At 37.8% G+C, this 13247-nt stretch overlaps 1 protein-coding gene across 1 annotated transcript in view; it reads right to left on the minus strand.

Moving 5' to 3' along the window:
* The window catches only part of MCPH1 (microcephalin 1), a 233726-nt gene that overhangs the window by 125599 nt on the left and 94880 nt on the right, over positions 1-13247 (minus strand). Inside the window, 1 exon segment of the mRNA XM_046648531.1 lies at positions 6-83. Within this exon segment, the coding sequence (XP_046504487.1) occupies positions 6-83 (78 nt within the window).

Raw genomic sequence — 13247 nt, forward strand, 5'->3', positions numbered from 1 at the left:
CTTACAGGAGCTGCAGGGAAGTAGTTAGAAAGTTCGAAGGGTTCCTCAGAAATCCAATGACCCATTTCCAAAGACCACAGTACCTACAAGTGACACAACAAACAGGACATTTATTATACATTTATTGGGCTCTTAGTGAACAATAAGTCACTTTGAAGATAGAACAAAGACAAACAAAAACCCAGTATTGACCACACACTCCCTAGATCTGAAGCAGATGTGCTGGAACACCAGAGTGACATCAGACTCTTCAGGTTGCATAAATGTTATGAGTATGAATAAATGCTTGGTTAAGAAAAAGTCTCATGATGACTAGAAATCTGGGTTATTATCCTAGTGAGATCAAATACTAAACACCACCCCATTTCTAAACATATGAAATACTGTATTAAGAAACAATTCCAAATTTCCAATTTGAGTCATTATAATCCTCAGTAAATATTTCAGGATTTTATTAATTTAAAAAAATGTAAATTAGGAGAACATAGATTATAAGTCTAAATTTAAAAAGCATTTATTTTGGTGTATGACCTTGTTTTTAATATTAGCTAATATTTTCAGAAGTTGTTCTCCATAAGACATTTGAAAATACTTCCTAGACTTTGGAAGCATAAAATGTCTCCTAAAAAAGCTTTCATTGTTACTATTATTATTGCTATTATTTGAACTCACACATTTTTAAATAACCAAAACAATGTTTTTATTTTTAATTCAATGATGTCTGAGATTCTGCAGTCATTGATATATGACCAAACTGCCTGAAAATTTGTGTTTCTATGCAACAGCATAATTTTACAACTAAAATAATCACATTGAATTACATAACTCATGTTTATCTTTTTATCTGCAATTTCATTTCTTACATTCAGTGAATTCATTCTTTTTTTCCAGAGTTGCTACATAAAGCTTAAGCTCTTTTTGCTGAATTACTGGGAATGAGGCCCAAGTCTTCCTTTTTGTTAGTTTCTAAGGCTCAGAACCATCTACGGGATATCAGTCTTAAATATTTCCTTTTTTATGTGTTAAAGTTAGTACTTATCCAACATGAGACACAATGTTTTTTCTAAGAAAAAGTGAAAATGATAGTGGAATAAAGACAAGAACAGGATATAGAATCTGAATGACAATTCTCAGCACTGGGATGGGTCTTACTTTAAACAGATGCATTTATTTATTCAACAACTGTTTCTTTCGGCTCACTATCCGTTCATCTGTGAACAACTCATTGAAACCCCATCATGAATGAGAACCCACACTAGGTCCTGGAAACAAACACAGACCTGAGGAGTTCACCCCTGGGGAGGCAGGAAGGCAAACCACAAGTGGTGGTTTCTCCAGAACAGTGCTGTGGGAACCTACAGGAGGAAGCAGACTCAGCCAGCCTAGGAGAACCAAGAAAGGGTCCACAGAAGAGCTGACATTTCAAACTGAGTCCTAAAGGACGAGTAAGAGTTCATCAGGCAGAGAGAGATGGGGCAAGGTCAGAGGGCACTCCAGCACAGAGAGAATACCATGTACCAAGACGGGATTAAAGTAGGTTCTTTTTTTTGGCTGGAGTAGAGGGTGCTTTGGAAGGAGTAGTAAGAAAATAGGGTTGGTTGCCCTGTTGGTCAGGTATAATAATATACTGTTTCTATCCGTGGGCTCAGGGTATGAGCCTGTGGTAAAAGAACTGTTTGGGGGAGAATCAAGAGACAAGCCAGGAAAGACAGGAGAAAGAGCTCTGGGGACTTTGGGCCTAAGATGATGTAATGGGAGCGGAGTATAACACGAGAAAGTCTGTCTCCACTAGAGAGAAAGTAATGTGCCGTGTTCTCAGGGACCCTGTTCAAACTCCACTTAGAGCTGTGTGTGCACAGGAGCATTGTACATGAAACCTATTTTTGTTTTCCCCTGATTTGTATTGCCTAAACAACATTCCAAAAAAAAAAAAAAAAAAAGACATCTTAAGTTCAACGAATGAAGGTATTAGAAAATTGGTAACTTTACACTGAAATCCTGTTTCTACCCAGCACTTTCTGGCTGGTTAAAAACATTTAAGTAAACAGTGTTTTCCTTACTTTTATCAGCCAATACATGTTATCATTTACAGAGACACACTAACAACGTGTGGTTCCCTACAAACTCATGATTACCCCAGGAAACAAAATGTAAAAACTTTCAAAATCAGGTTCATTTCGGACATGAGGCAATATGAAAGAACAGTGTAGTGAGAAACACAACGTACCAGTGAGAGAATCCAGGGAACCAGCCTTAAAAATGTGTGTGGCATTTGAGTCCAAATGGAACCCACGTTAAAATGACAACTGAATTTAAACAACCCTTTTGGAGAAAATTTATGTTCTCTGAATTTGTCCCTTTCTAAATGTTTTGAAAATAAAACCATAGGCATCTACAGCAGAATTTTGGTAAGTGAGTTAATAAATTTAATTTATATAGCTATCCTAGGAATGGACATTATATAGAGACAGCAGAAAACACTAACGTGATTGTAATGAAATCCTCAAATCAGAAATATAGTGTAAACTTTTTTGCTTTAGTATACTTTAACTAGCTAAACTCATCTTTACCTTAGTAGAGTGTTCAAAATTGGGAAAATCTACTCTGCAAGATGACTGTTAAGGCTGTAAATGAACTAAAAAAATTAACCCAACATATTTCTTGTAACATGTGATAGAACAAAAATAATTGAGAAGCTAAAATAAAGCAAGGGATGGGTTGCATGAACACAGAAGATCAAATCCCATGTTTATAGCCCCTAAAATGAAGGCCGAGTTATTTCAGCATCCACTGCAAATGAATATATTTTTGACATTTTAAAATTGTCACTCATAAAACCTGAACCTTGTCGATGAATTTAAATAGGAAACATTTCCTTGACTCATTACTACATTAATAGCTACTGATGAGACAAGTGTCCATCATGTAGGATTGACTATGCAGTTAATTCCATACCAGGCTAAACACAAATGGTCTCCTCTCGTTTTATATACACCTAATCATTTGACTTTAACAATGTGAGGCAGTGCAGCCACAGGGAACCCAAGCCAGGAAAGGGTGCTCTTGTGAAATGCAAGTCAACAATAGGGTCATATACAAGGAAGAAAATGAAGTCGACTATGGTTAAACATAGCAAAATGAGCTTACATTTATCTTCACCATCTCCCAGTACTCAACTAAGATGATGGCATTAAGAGGAATGGAAAAGAGTCCACAACAGATAAAATATGATGATACTTTGGAAGTTGCAAAGCAGACGGATAAATCGTAACTGACTTAGAAGGGCACAGAAAGCTTGAACTTAAGTGTCTAGAGAAGGAGTCAATAGGAAGCATCCAGTTCCCTCCACAGATTCCCAGAAAGGCAGAGCAATCAGTGGTACTAGATATCTCTGAAAACTGGGTGTAGAAAGGGGTAAAAAGGAGAAATTTCCTACCCTCCTCTGTAATTAAGATAAGATGAGCTTTTCTGAGAGCAATGGGGAGACATCCTCGCTTGTGAAAACCTCTCCAGCAGAGCCCTCACCCTGGGACACTAGCACAGAACCCACGGGCAGGACACGGGCTGTTTGTCTGGGTACACTGATCAGCCCAGGAAAAAAAGACATGCAAATACCAACACTCGAACCTCCCTCAACCAAACACCTCCATCCACCACTCAGGTTATCCATTCGCCGCTCAGGCAAACAGAGTTTCAATCAGCACCTCATTACTGAAGATGACTTCAAACCCATTTGAAAAAAGTCTCTGGCATGAAAACACAGACCAAACCAAACAAAAAGAGGATTCCTGGGATCACAGTGACGGGAAGTCCCAGGATAACAGCTGTTCTGTAGACCCAGAAAGAACCAGTATGGAGGGGCAAGAACAACAAAGGGATCATGTGCAGTGCCTCCAAAAAAAAAAAAAATAACAGAGATTTGAAGATTATCTGATGTATAGACAGTTTTGAGAGAAGAATTGTAATGCTTTTGGAAATTTTTGCAGTGAATCAGTGATAGGCACAGAGAAAACTAAGCAATCAAAATAAGTGTCAATGATCAGCTCAGGAAAAACAAAGATGAATTACCAGAAAGGAAACAGAATCACAGTACATTATATGGTTCAGCTCAGACAGTATTCACATAGTCATCCATGAGTGTGTGTGTATGTGTGTCTATACACATATATAATATGTTAAACAAAAATTAGAACCACTTTGGATAGCTTGGGGAGGAGAAGTGTGTGCAGCAGTGAAAGCTGTACAGCCATATTTTAATATTCCCCAGAAGGAAGTCTATAGATACTGTCTTAAAGTGAAAAACAAAAAAATGACCAAAAAAGCATTTTATTTAGAAATATGTAGATAAAATATCAGAAGAATATTTTAGGAGTGAGAATCCAGGCTGGGAAACAACACAGAAGGGAGTGCCATTTTTTATTATAAGACTCGTCAATTATGCTTGCTTTTTTAAACATTTTATTTTGGATAATTTCAGACTCACAAAAGAGTTGCCAAAATAGTACAGAGAGTCCTCCTTCACCATCACCTAGACTCCTCTGTTGTTTGAGTTTGAATTTCCAACTCTGCTTTTCTCTTTCAAAGGTGCTTTGCAACTGCAACCAGTGTGCCAATATCCACAAAAACATTTTGATTGGCTTATAATTGGAACTGAGTTGAATCTATAGATCAAAATGGGGAGAATCGACAGCTTAAAAAATATCAAATTTCCCAACTTATGAACATAGTATCTCTCTCCTTTTATTTAGGGCTTCTTTGATTTCTTTCATAAGAGGTCTGTAGTTTTCAGTATACAGATCCTGCAAATATTTTGTCAGATTTAAACTTAAATATTTCAATTTCTGGGGATGCTAATATAAATGGCATTTTTAAAAAGTTAGCATTTCAGGTGTTTATTGCTAGTACACAGAAATACCACTAAATTTTGTATATTGACCTTATATCCTGTAACCTTGTTGAACTCAAGGTTGTAGGAGATTTTTGGAGGTTTGTTGACATTTTATCTGAACACAATCATGTCTTATGTGAATAGACAGTTTTATTTCTTCCTTTCCCAATCTGTATGCATATTTTTTCTTGCCTTACTGCACTGGCTAGGAATTCTAATACAATGCAGAAGAGAAATAATGAGAGCATTAAAGCTGCTTGAACTACTTTGTGAGGCAGATGAATTTGTTTTATTATAACGGCATAAACCCAAAGTGTTCTTGTGTATAAATTAACGTAGCTATGGAAAGCACAAGGTTTCTTTGTTTCACTTTGTTTTTAAGTAACAAAGTATTGTCATCTAGCACTGGTGCTGGCTAGTGGTCACGAGCTTTTATTAGCTGCTTCAACTTCCTATTCCCCAAAGAATAATTAGAAAATTCTGAGTGATCAAAAGGACTATAGCTCAGGATCAGTAAATGCCACTTTCTGAACCAGAAGCGATCAAATTAATTTTTCTTAACATTCACCTTAATTTCTTAATATTTTATTAATTGCCTAAGAAATTTTCCTCAGCTGTCTTTAAAAAACTAATTTACTCACAAATTATTTAATAAGCAAAAACACTAAACAAGGTACCCTTAATTTTTGACTTCTCAAAAAAAAAATTTCAGAGTGAGGGAAAATAATACAGAATTATTTCAATGTACAACTGATGAAAGAGGTTGGGATGAGAGGAAAAAATGACCTATAAGAAGGATTTTAGATAACACTTGAAAAAATAAATGACCCCAGATGATACAGATTTGCTACCCATATGAAAATTACAACTGTACTATGTAGCTGATTTCACTCTCTTGAGAGCACTACTGATAGTGTTGAAAACATTTATTAACATTCACAATTTCTTATTGTAATTGTAATATTAAGTCTATTCCAAGTTTCTAAATAGCCAGCCGAATCAATCATTGCTTTTGGACCCGTCTCCAGAGCATATCACCTACCATACATAATTGTTAAATTCCATGCAGTTGTGGTACCAAGAATACTTGGGAGAACACAGCAGATAAGGAAAAAAGAGGCCTTCGTTGTGGGAAACGTCAACAATATTCTTTGCATACAAAAGACTTTATATTGTGCGGAACAGCTGATTTATTAAAACTCAAATCTGACAGAAACTTGCACCACAGATTTAACCCAGGGGAATCTCGTTAATTTCAAATAGTTCCACACTATCCTTTATCCTCTGCTTTCATCACTGAAAAGAGAGTGGGCCTGTCTGCACCAGTCTGCACACTACTTGTCCTTCCTCCACCAACTGTGGTAAGAAATTTGTTGTTACAGTTTACAGGAGTAGGGAAATATATATTCAACATTTGCAAATCTCTTCTTTGCTATATAGGAGTAAAAAAAAAAGAGTAATTATTAATTTTTGGCTATTTTAAGCTAACAACAAAATTATAAAACTCAAGTTACAAATATTTTTCTCATCAGATTACACAGATTCTTTGCCTCAGTTATGAGACAATGGATTTTCTCAAACAACAACACCTTAAGAGAATCTACTACTGTGTACATCGTTTTGATTTTTTTCTAGAGGGAGAATAATAGCATTTGTGTTTCTCGCACAACTAGACAGTATTATGTGCTGGTTAAGAACACAGAACCCAGGCAACTGAATTAAACCAATCTCCATCTCTTCATACTTTTGCGACAAGAGGCAAGTTAGTTAAACTTTCAGTCACATGAAAACATTATACATCATTATAAATTACAGAAGTATCCATGTAGTTAAAAAAAATAGTTGTTGCAATGAAGTTATTTCTAGGTTAAACTTCCAGAGAAAAAATTGGGGCTATCAATGGTATAATTTTTAATAACAAAATAATAGGGTGCTTATGTTCTGAACACTTTGGAGCCAGAAAACAGAGGAGGTCTAGTCTTCCGAAAAGACCAACTTGAACTGGCAAAATTTCAAGGCAATAATATTTGTTCCAAAATAAGCCGTTCCTCTGTATTTCCAACACATCTCAGAACATCGAGAAATGCTTTCTATAATTCCATAAAGTTATTTTAAAAGTACAAACCTATTCAGTAGATGTAATGACTGCCTCAGTGAGGCAATTTCCCATCTATGATTTTTTAAAATTGAGGTGAAATTCACATAATATACAATTAACCATTTTAAAGTGTACAGTTCAGCGGCATCTAGTATATTCACAATGTTGTGAAACCATCACCTCTTTCTAGTTTCAAAACTTTTTAATCACCCCAGGAACACACCCCCTACCCATTAAGCAATTCTTCTTCATGTTCCCTTCCACTCCACCCTCTGCTAACTACTATCAGCCTCCTGTCTGCAAATTTGCCTATTTCGGATATATCATATGAAAGGAACCCTAAAATGTGTGACCTTTTGGGTCTGGCTTCTTTCACTTGGCATAATGTTTTCAAGGTTCATTCAAGATATGATTTGAATGAAGATGGGTGATAGACGTCAAAAAATGCTTGTTCCATAACAACAGTAATTAACATTTATTGAGTGCTTACTGGGCACTTTATTTAGAGGATCTTTCCATCTTTTTACAGATAAGGAAACTGAGGCTTAAACAGTTTAACAGCTTCACTTGTCACAGAGCTAGTAAGGGGCAAGGTTAGCATTAAAATTCACTCTCGTATCCATTAACCTTTTAAAAATGAGTTAAGGTGGTATGCAAACACGAAATGAATATATCAAAGTTTACTGCAGTAGAAGATAAAAGCATTCTCTAGGTTGTCTCTGGAAGTAGACACTGGAAAGTATAAATATGGGCTACGAGTGGAGGAAAAGCTGAATTCAACTTAAAAACTCACCATTTTCAAGCACTGTGACTAAACCATTCAAGTCTCAGTTTCCACCAAGGATTATTGTCCTGACTAGCTGAGGGAGCATATGCAAATCTCTTCACAAGGCAGCTCGCTATCTTTAATCTTCTATGTGACTAACACCATCTGGCAGCAGCCCCATCTCCACCTCCACATACGGCTGGCTGGTCTCTAGCACCTTCCTATTCAGCGCGTGGTGGTCGGGCCAGCAGCCTGCACATCACCTGGGAGCTGTAACAAAGGGAGCAGCTTGGGACCCAGACGTTCTGCATCAGAATCTGCATTTTAATAAGATCCCCAGGGGATCCACACGTTATCAAGGTCGAGAAAGCTCTGCTCCAACTGTCTCAAAAAAGAAAGCGGCTGGAAACCAAAACCTTAACACACCTATTTAACCAAGACAGACAGGATAAGCAATAAAGTACTAAAAATAAGTAGTTAAGAACTCTTTTCCCTCATATTAACTGACAGAGACTAAATACTGATAGTAAGACGAAAAAGAAGCTGCATGTTGATATACGCTTGAATATTCTTTAAAAAAGTTTAGCTGTATAGTACACAGGCATTTACGTTAGATTTATACTGTCCGTATTTTACCCAATATTTTCCAGCATACAAAAATGAAAGCGGATTTTTCTTGGATTTTAGAGCTTCACTGTTCACTATTAGCCTCTTTTTACACATTGCTAAGCAGAGAGGAGGGTGAGCCAGCATTTCACCACACACTTAAATGTGAAGCCCAAACATCTTTATAAATAACACGAGCTCGTACTTCTCTTATCAAAATGAAAACAAAGAAATAAATATGACACATTCCAATGTAACTAAAATAAATAGCAGAAACATCACATCGCTGTATGAAAACAAAGCAGAAATTATTATTATCATCACAGACAATAAACCAAATATTATGGCTACTATGAGCAATCACTGTTTTTTCTTCTTTCCGTGAATTTGAGTTATAAAGATTTTTTTCTTAAATGAGCATCAGGTCATTTTACTTTAATGAATTTTAACAAGAAACACATGAACTACATGGATACTTTTGCAATTTATAATCATGTACAGTGTTTTTATATGACATTTCTAGCTTATCAGCGGCAAGAAGACATTCTGAGATTTTTAAAAGAAATAACATGTATGTGTAGTCATCCAGCTACTTATTTATTCATTCAACAAGTAACTGCTGTGCTCTGCGTTCCATCCTGGGTCCTGGGCCAAGGATGTACGGACAGGAGGAGTCTCTGTGCTCAAAGAACCTGTAAGCACTGAATAACCAGTGTCTGCTAAAAAGGTACTGCTCTAATGTTTGAAACATTCTTTGTTTCGCCCCGTCCCTTGTGGCAAGGAGGGTGTGGCTATCTCTAAGTTTTACTACCAAAAATACTGTTTACAATTTAACAACTGAAATAAACGTTCCACTTCAATAAGGGTTACACGGAATATTAGGAACACATACAAAGAAAAAAAAAACCCGTGTGAAACATTAAATGCTTGTGTACTATTCTTTCTTGTTTTGTTGTTATCCAACAAAACCAAAAACAGAAAAAGTTACATGAAACAAAGTTTGGTGGAGATGTGTTTCTCGACTCACCAAAGGATACTCTCCGAATGTGAGTGACAGGGCAAAGGGTGGGCAGCCTGCTGAGGAAGGGCAGGAAGGATCATGGCAAGGGCGAGAGCACTTCATCCTGCCCCAGCCTCATGATAGCCAACAACCAGAGGTCACACAACCGCATTTATGTGTCAAGGCTAATGTCTGTATGTTTGTGTGCTACCTGAGAACCATCAGTGTTTGATCAATTATTAGGAAGCAGAACTTTAATGTTCAAGCAGGGGAACTTTCTTTCAAAAGAAAAAAGAACAATAAAAAAGAACTAAGAAAGATATGTATCACACACCTAAGGCAAGCTGTTATCATCAGTTGACAAAATCACTTTTAGTTATGCATTTCTCATTTTCGAGTAAAGAAAAGCCCAAAACCTTTTCTGTTGAGAACGTTCAGGGCAATGAATTTTAGGAGAAATGTCCTCTGTGGATCATACAGAGAAAGTATCAGACAGCAAAATGTACACTATTATCAATTACAGTTTTAAAAAATGTCCAACAGTTTTCTAAAGTCCAGTATTTCTTATATCAGTTCTCTCCAAAATCTAATATTATCACTGAAGCCTGATTCACAGAGGATACTTACACAGGTACTAATAGAGTTCAACTATGATGTTTCTTGGCAATTTATTTTGACTCAGGAAGAGAGCTTAGAAACCTAAAAGAATGGATAGTTAACACTGTCCCCAACATGCCCAATGGCTATCTAAAGGATGGATAGCTGAAGACAATTTTCAAAAAGTTCTGGAGAATCAAATCATGGTTGAATTTTCTGATGAGAACCTACAATTAAGATATTCTGTTATTTAAAGTGAGAACTGCTTCACTGGGATGTCAGAAACCAAAGATAAAACTCAGGAACTCAACAGAAAGTTGCAGAGGTTAGATAATATAGATGTACCATTAGGCACAGCTGAAGTTTTTTTTAAAAATGAGCTTTGAATTTGTGATACAATTCAGCACGGATTAAGTTGAGGTCCTAGAGTTCTCAATCATGAGGCGAGGAAGAGATAACTGGAAGTTTAAAAAAACTAAGAACTCGTGTTATTTCTCAGTTGTCCCAAGTTAAACCAAACAAAATGAAAAGCAGTGTGGCCCCTGGAGTCTATATTTTGAAAAGGACAGGCAGCAACAAGTACGGAACAAGGGCGAATCACGTGATTTGCTCATTTTCAGCCGTATCCATTTAAACAGTTTGCCAGACATAGCAACTTTTGTTTTAATATACATAACCATAACCTTAATCCAGTTTTGTCCCCCCACTAAACCACTAGCTTTAGGTGCTTCACAAGACCACTCCCAACTCATTATAATAAAGCCAAATAGTCACCAGAAATGCTGTCTTTCCACTGGCCATGCTACAAGGTTTGAATCACGTTTCACATTGCCCCAGCTAGCCGTCAAGACCAGTATCTCTGATCTAGTCACAGCAAGAGGTCTAGAAACAGTTCTGCACACTCACTGCTTCACTTCTTTCCCGACGCTCACTCTTCAACCCTCCTCATCATTAAACTGTTTCCAAGGTCTGACAACATCCACCTAGTCAAATCCAACGGCCATTTCTCTGTCTTCACCTTATTAGCCTTTCAGCAGCATCCAGCCTACATGCTCTCCTTCCTGAGACGGTTCCTCTTCCCGCTGAGCATCGCATTCTCCTAGTGTTCTGCCTATGCCACCGCCTCCTCCTCCTTGGTGCCCTTGCTCCTCCTCCACCTCCCTGACTTCTCAATGTTGGCACAGCCCAGGCTTAGTCCTAACCTCACTCCTCTCCTCGTTGTGCACACACTGCCTAGGTACTATGGCTTGAAAGACCATCCATGCACTAATGGCTCCCAAATGAATATTTACAGTCCCAATATTTGCCCTAAAAACATATCTATTTAATGTGATATGTGATGTCTCTTCTTGAATGTCTAATAGGGATCTCACACTCAATATACATATATCAGAATTTTTTTGTTGTACCCCAAACCTGCAAACATTTTTCTCCTCTAGTATTCCCCACCTCAGTAAGTGACACCACTATCTACCCTCAGTTGTTCAAGTAAAAAATTTAGGTAGGAGCATCTTGACTTCTCTATCCCCACATACCACATGTTATCACATCCTCTTAGATCTTCCTAAAAAGTACACCAGTCTGATCTCTTCTCTCCACCTATCCACCACCCCAGTCACAACCATTATAATGTCTCACCTAGACGACCACAGTTGCCTCCGTCAGTCACGCTGCTTCTGCTCTTACCTCCCTGCAATCCATTCTCGACACAGAAGCCAGAGATAAAAGCCTGTCACTCTCTAGTTAAAATACTCCAGTGGTTTCCCAAACTCACGATCGTGACCTACAGAGCCAAGCTTTGGTCCCTTATGTCCTCTCCAAAGGCCCATCCTTCTTCTTCTCTTTCTAAGTGCTTCAGAGATTTCTCTTCCATGCAAAGTTTCAGCCTGAGGACCCATGCACTAGCTTTTCTATGCCAAGTGTATTAAGTAGATTCTGTCTAACACCTTTAGAAAATTAAAGAACAAATTACTAACGTAAAGATACGAATTCCAAAAATGATGATGGACCCTCATTCATAATACAGTCAATTGGTGTGTTCCCTAGTGCCTCTGCAGCCTTCTTGCTCTAAAAAACAATTTTCACTCCTTCAAACTCCACTGCTAGTCATTCCTAGATGACAATCACAGTCCTGTTCATGCATCTTTTCAAATGTCTTCATGAAGGGCAACACCAAAGCCCTCAATTTTCCAGGTCAATCACTTTTTCCTATCTGTCTTCAATCATAGATTATGTAACTGGGAAAGCACAGGGCCTCCATGGAAAAAGCACACCCTGGGGACTTGCCAGGATGAACAAAAGGATGGCAGTGGGAGGGTGGAGGGACTAAATAGGACCACCTGCTTCCTGTGGTCCCAAGGGTCAGTTCTCCTGCAGCTTGCATGAGGTTCTGCAGAGAAAGACCTTGGGCAGTTTTCAGTAACTACCTCAAATGAAAGGAGCAAAGTACTACACGTTAAATGTCTGTCCACAAACAGAATCCATTATTTTAATAATGAAAGTTTATAAATTAGGTGTACTATTTATAGTCACTTCCTTAGGACAATGCCTTTTATCAAGACTTCCAAAGATCCACATTCAAGTCAGACAAGCTATTTTTCCTAGTGTCTCCATCACTAGACACAAACAGGGTCCTTCTCTACTGCAAAAATGTTCCATAAGGATCCAATGAGACCGTGGGTATGAAAATGCTTTTTGAAGGATAAGTACTTTATCAAGGTATAATCTTTAGCAGAGGAAAAAGAACTGTGGAATCCAGCCAATGAAGGTTCAAAAACCCAAGATGGGGATCCTAGTCAGCTTGGTGTCATCAACGCATAGCATATGGTTGCAGCCAATAAATGTTTGCTAGAGAGAACTTAAGAAAACAGCTCAAAAACACTGGTGTCAAATATGGTATACCAGGTACTTTGCGTCTGCAAATTATTCTTAGAATGTGTTCAGAAGTTAATCTGCCAATGTAAGGTAAAAAAAGAGAATGGTTTTCAAGATGATTCTTCTGAAGAGTCTTAGGCAGGCAGTCTGATATACTAGAGCACCAGTGAAAAACCCAGACTCCAGCCTGGTTCTGAAGAGTCTTAGGCAGGCAGTCTGATATACTAGAACACCAGTGAAAAACCCAGACTCCAGCCTGGTTCTACCACTGGTTATAATTCAGGAGAGTGAGCACTCTTCAGGGTGAAACAAGAGGCATGGGCAGCATGAGCTACGTGTTTCATTCTAACTCTAACATAGATTCCGTGTTCCCGCCAATAAAATCAGACTCACCGCTTACTGAATTCAATGTGAGAAA

Source organism: Equus quagga, chromosome 22 (genome assembly GCF_021613505.1).
Source record: "Equus quagga isolate Etosha38 chromosome 22, UCLA_HA_Equagga_1.0, whole genome shotgun sequence".
Lineage (NCBI taxonomy): Eukaryota > Metazoa > Chordata > Mammalia > Perissodactyla > Equidae > Equus > Equus quagga.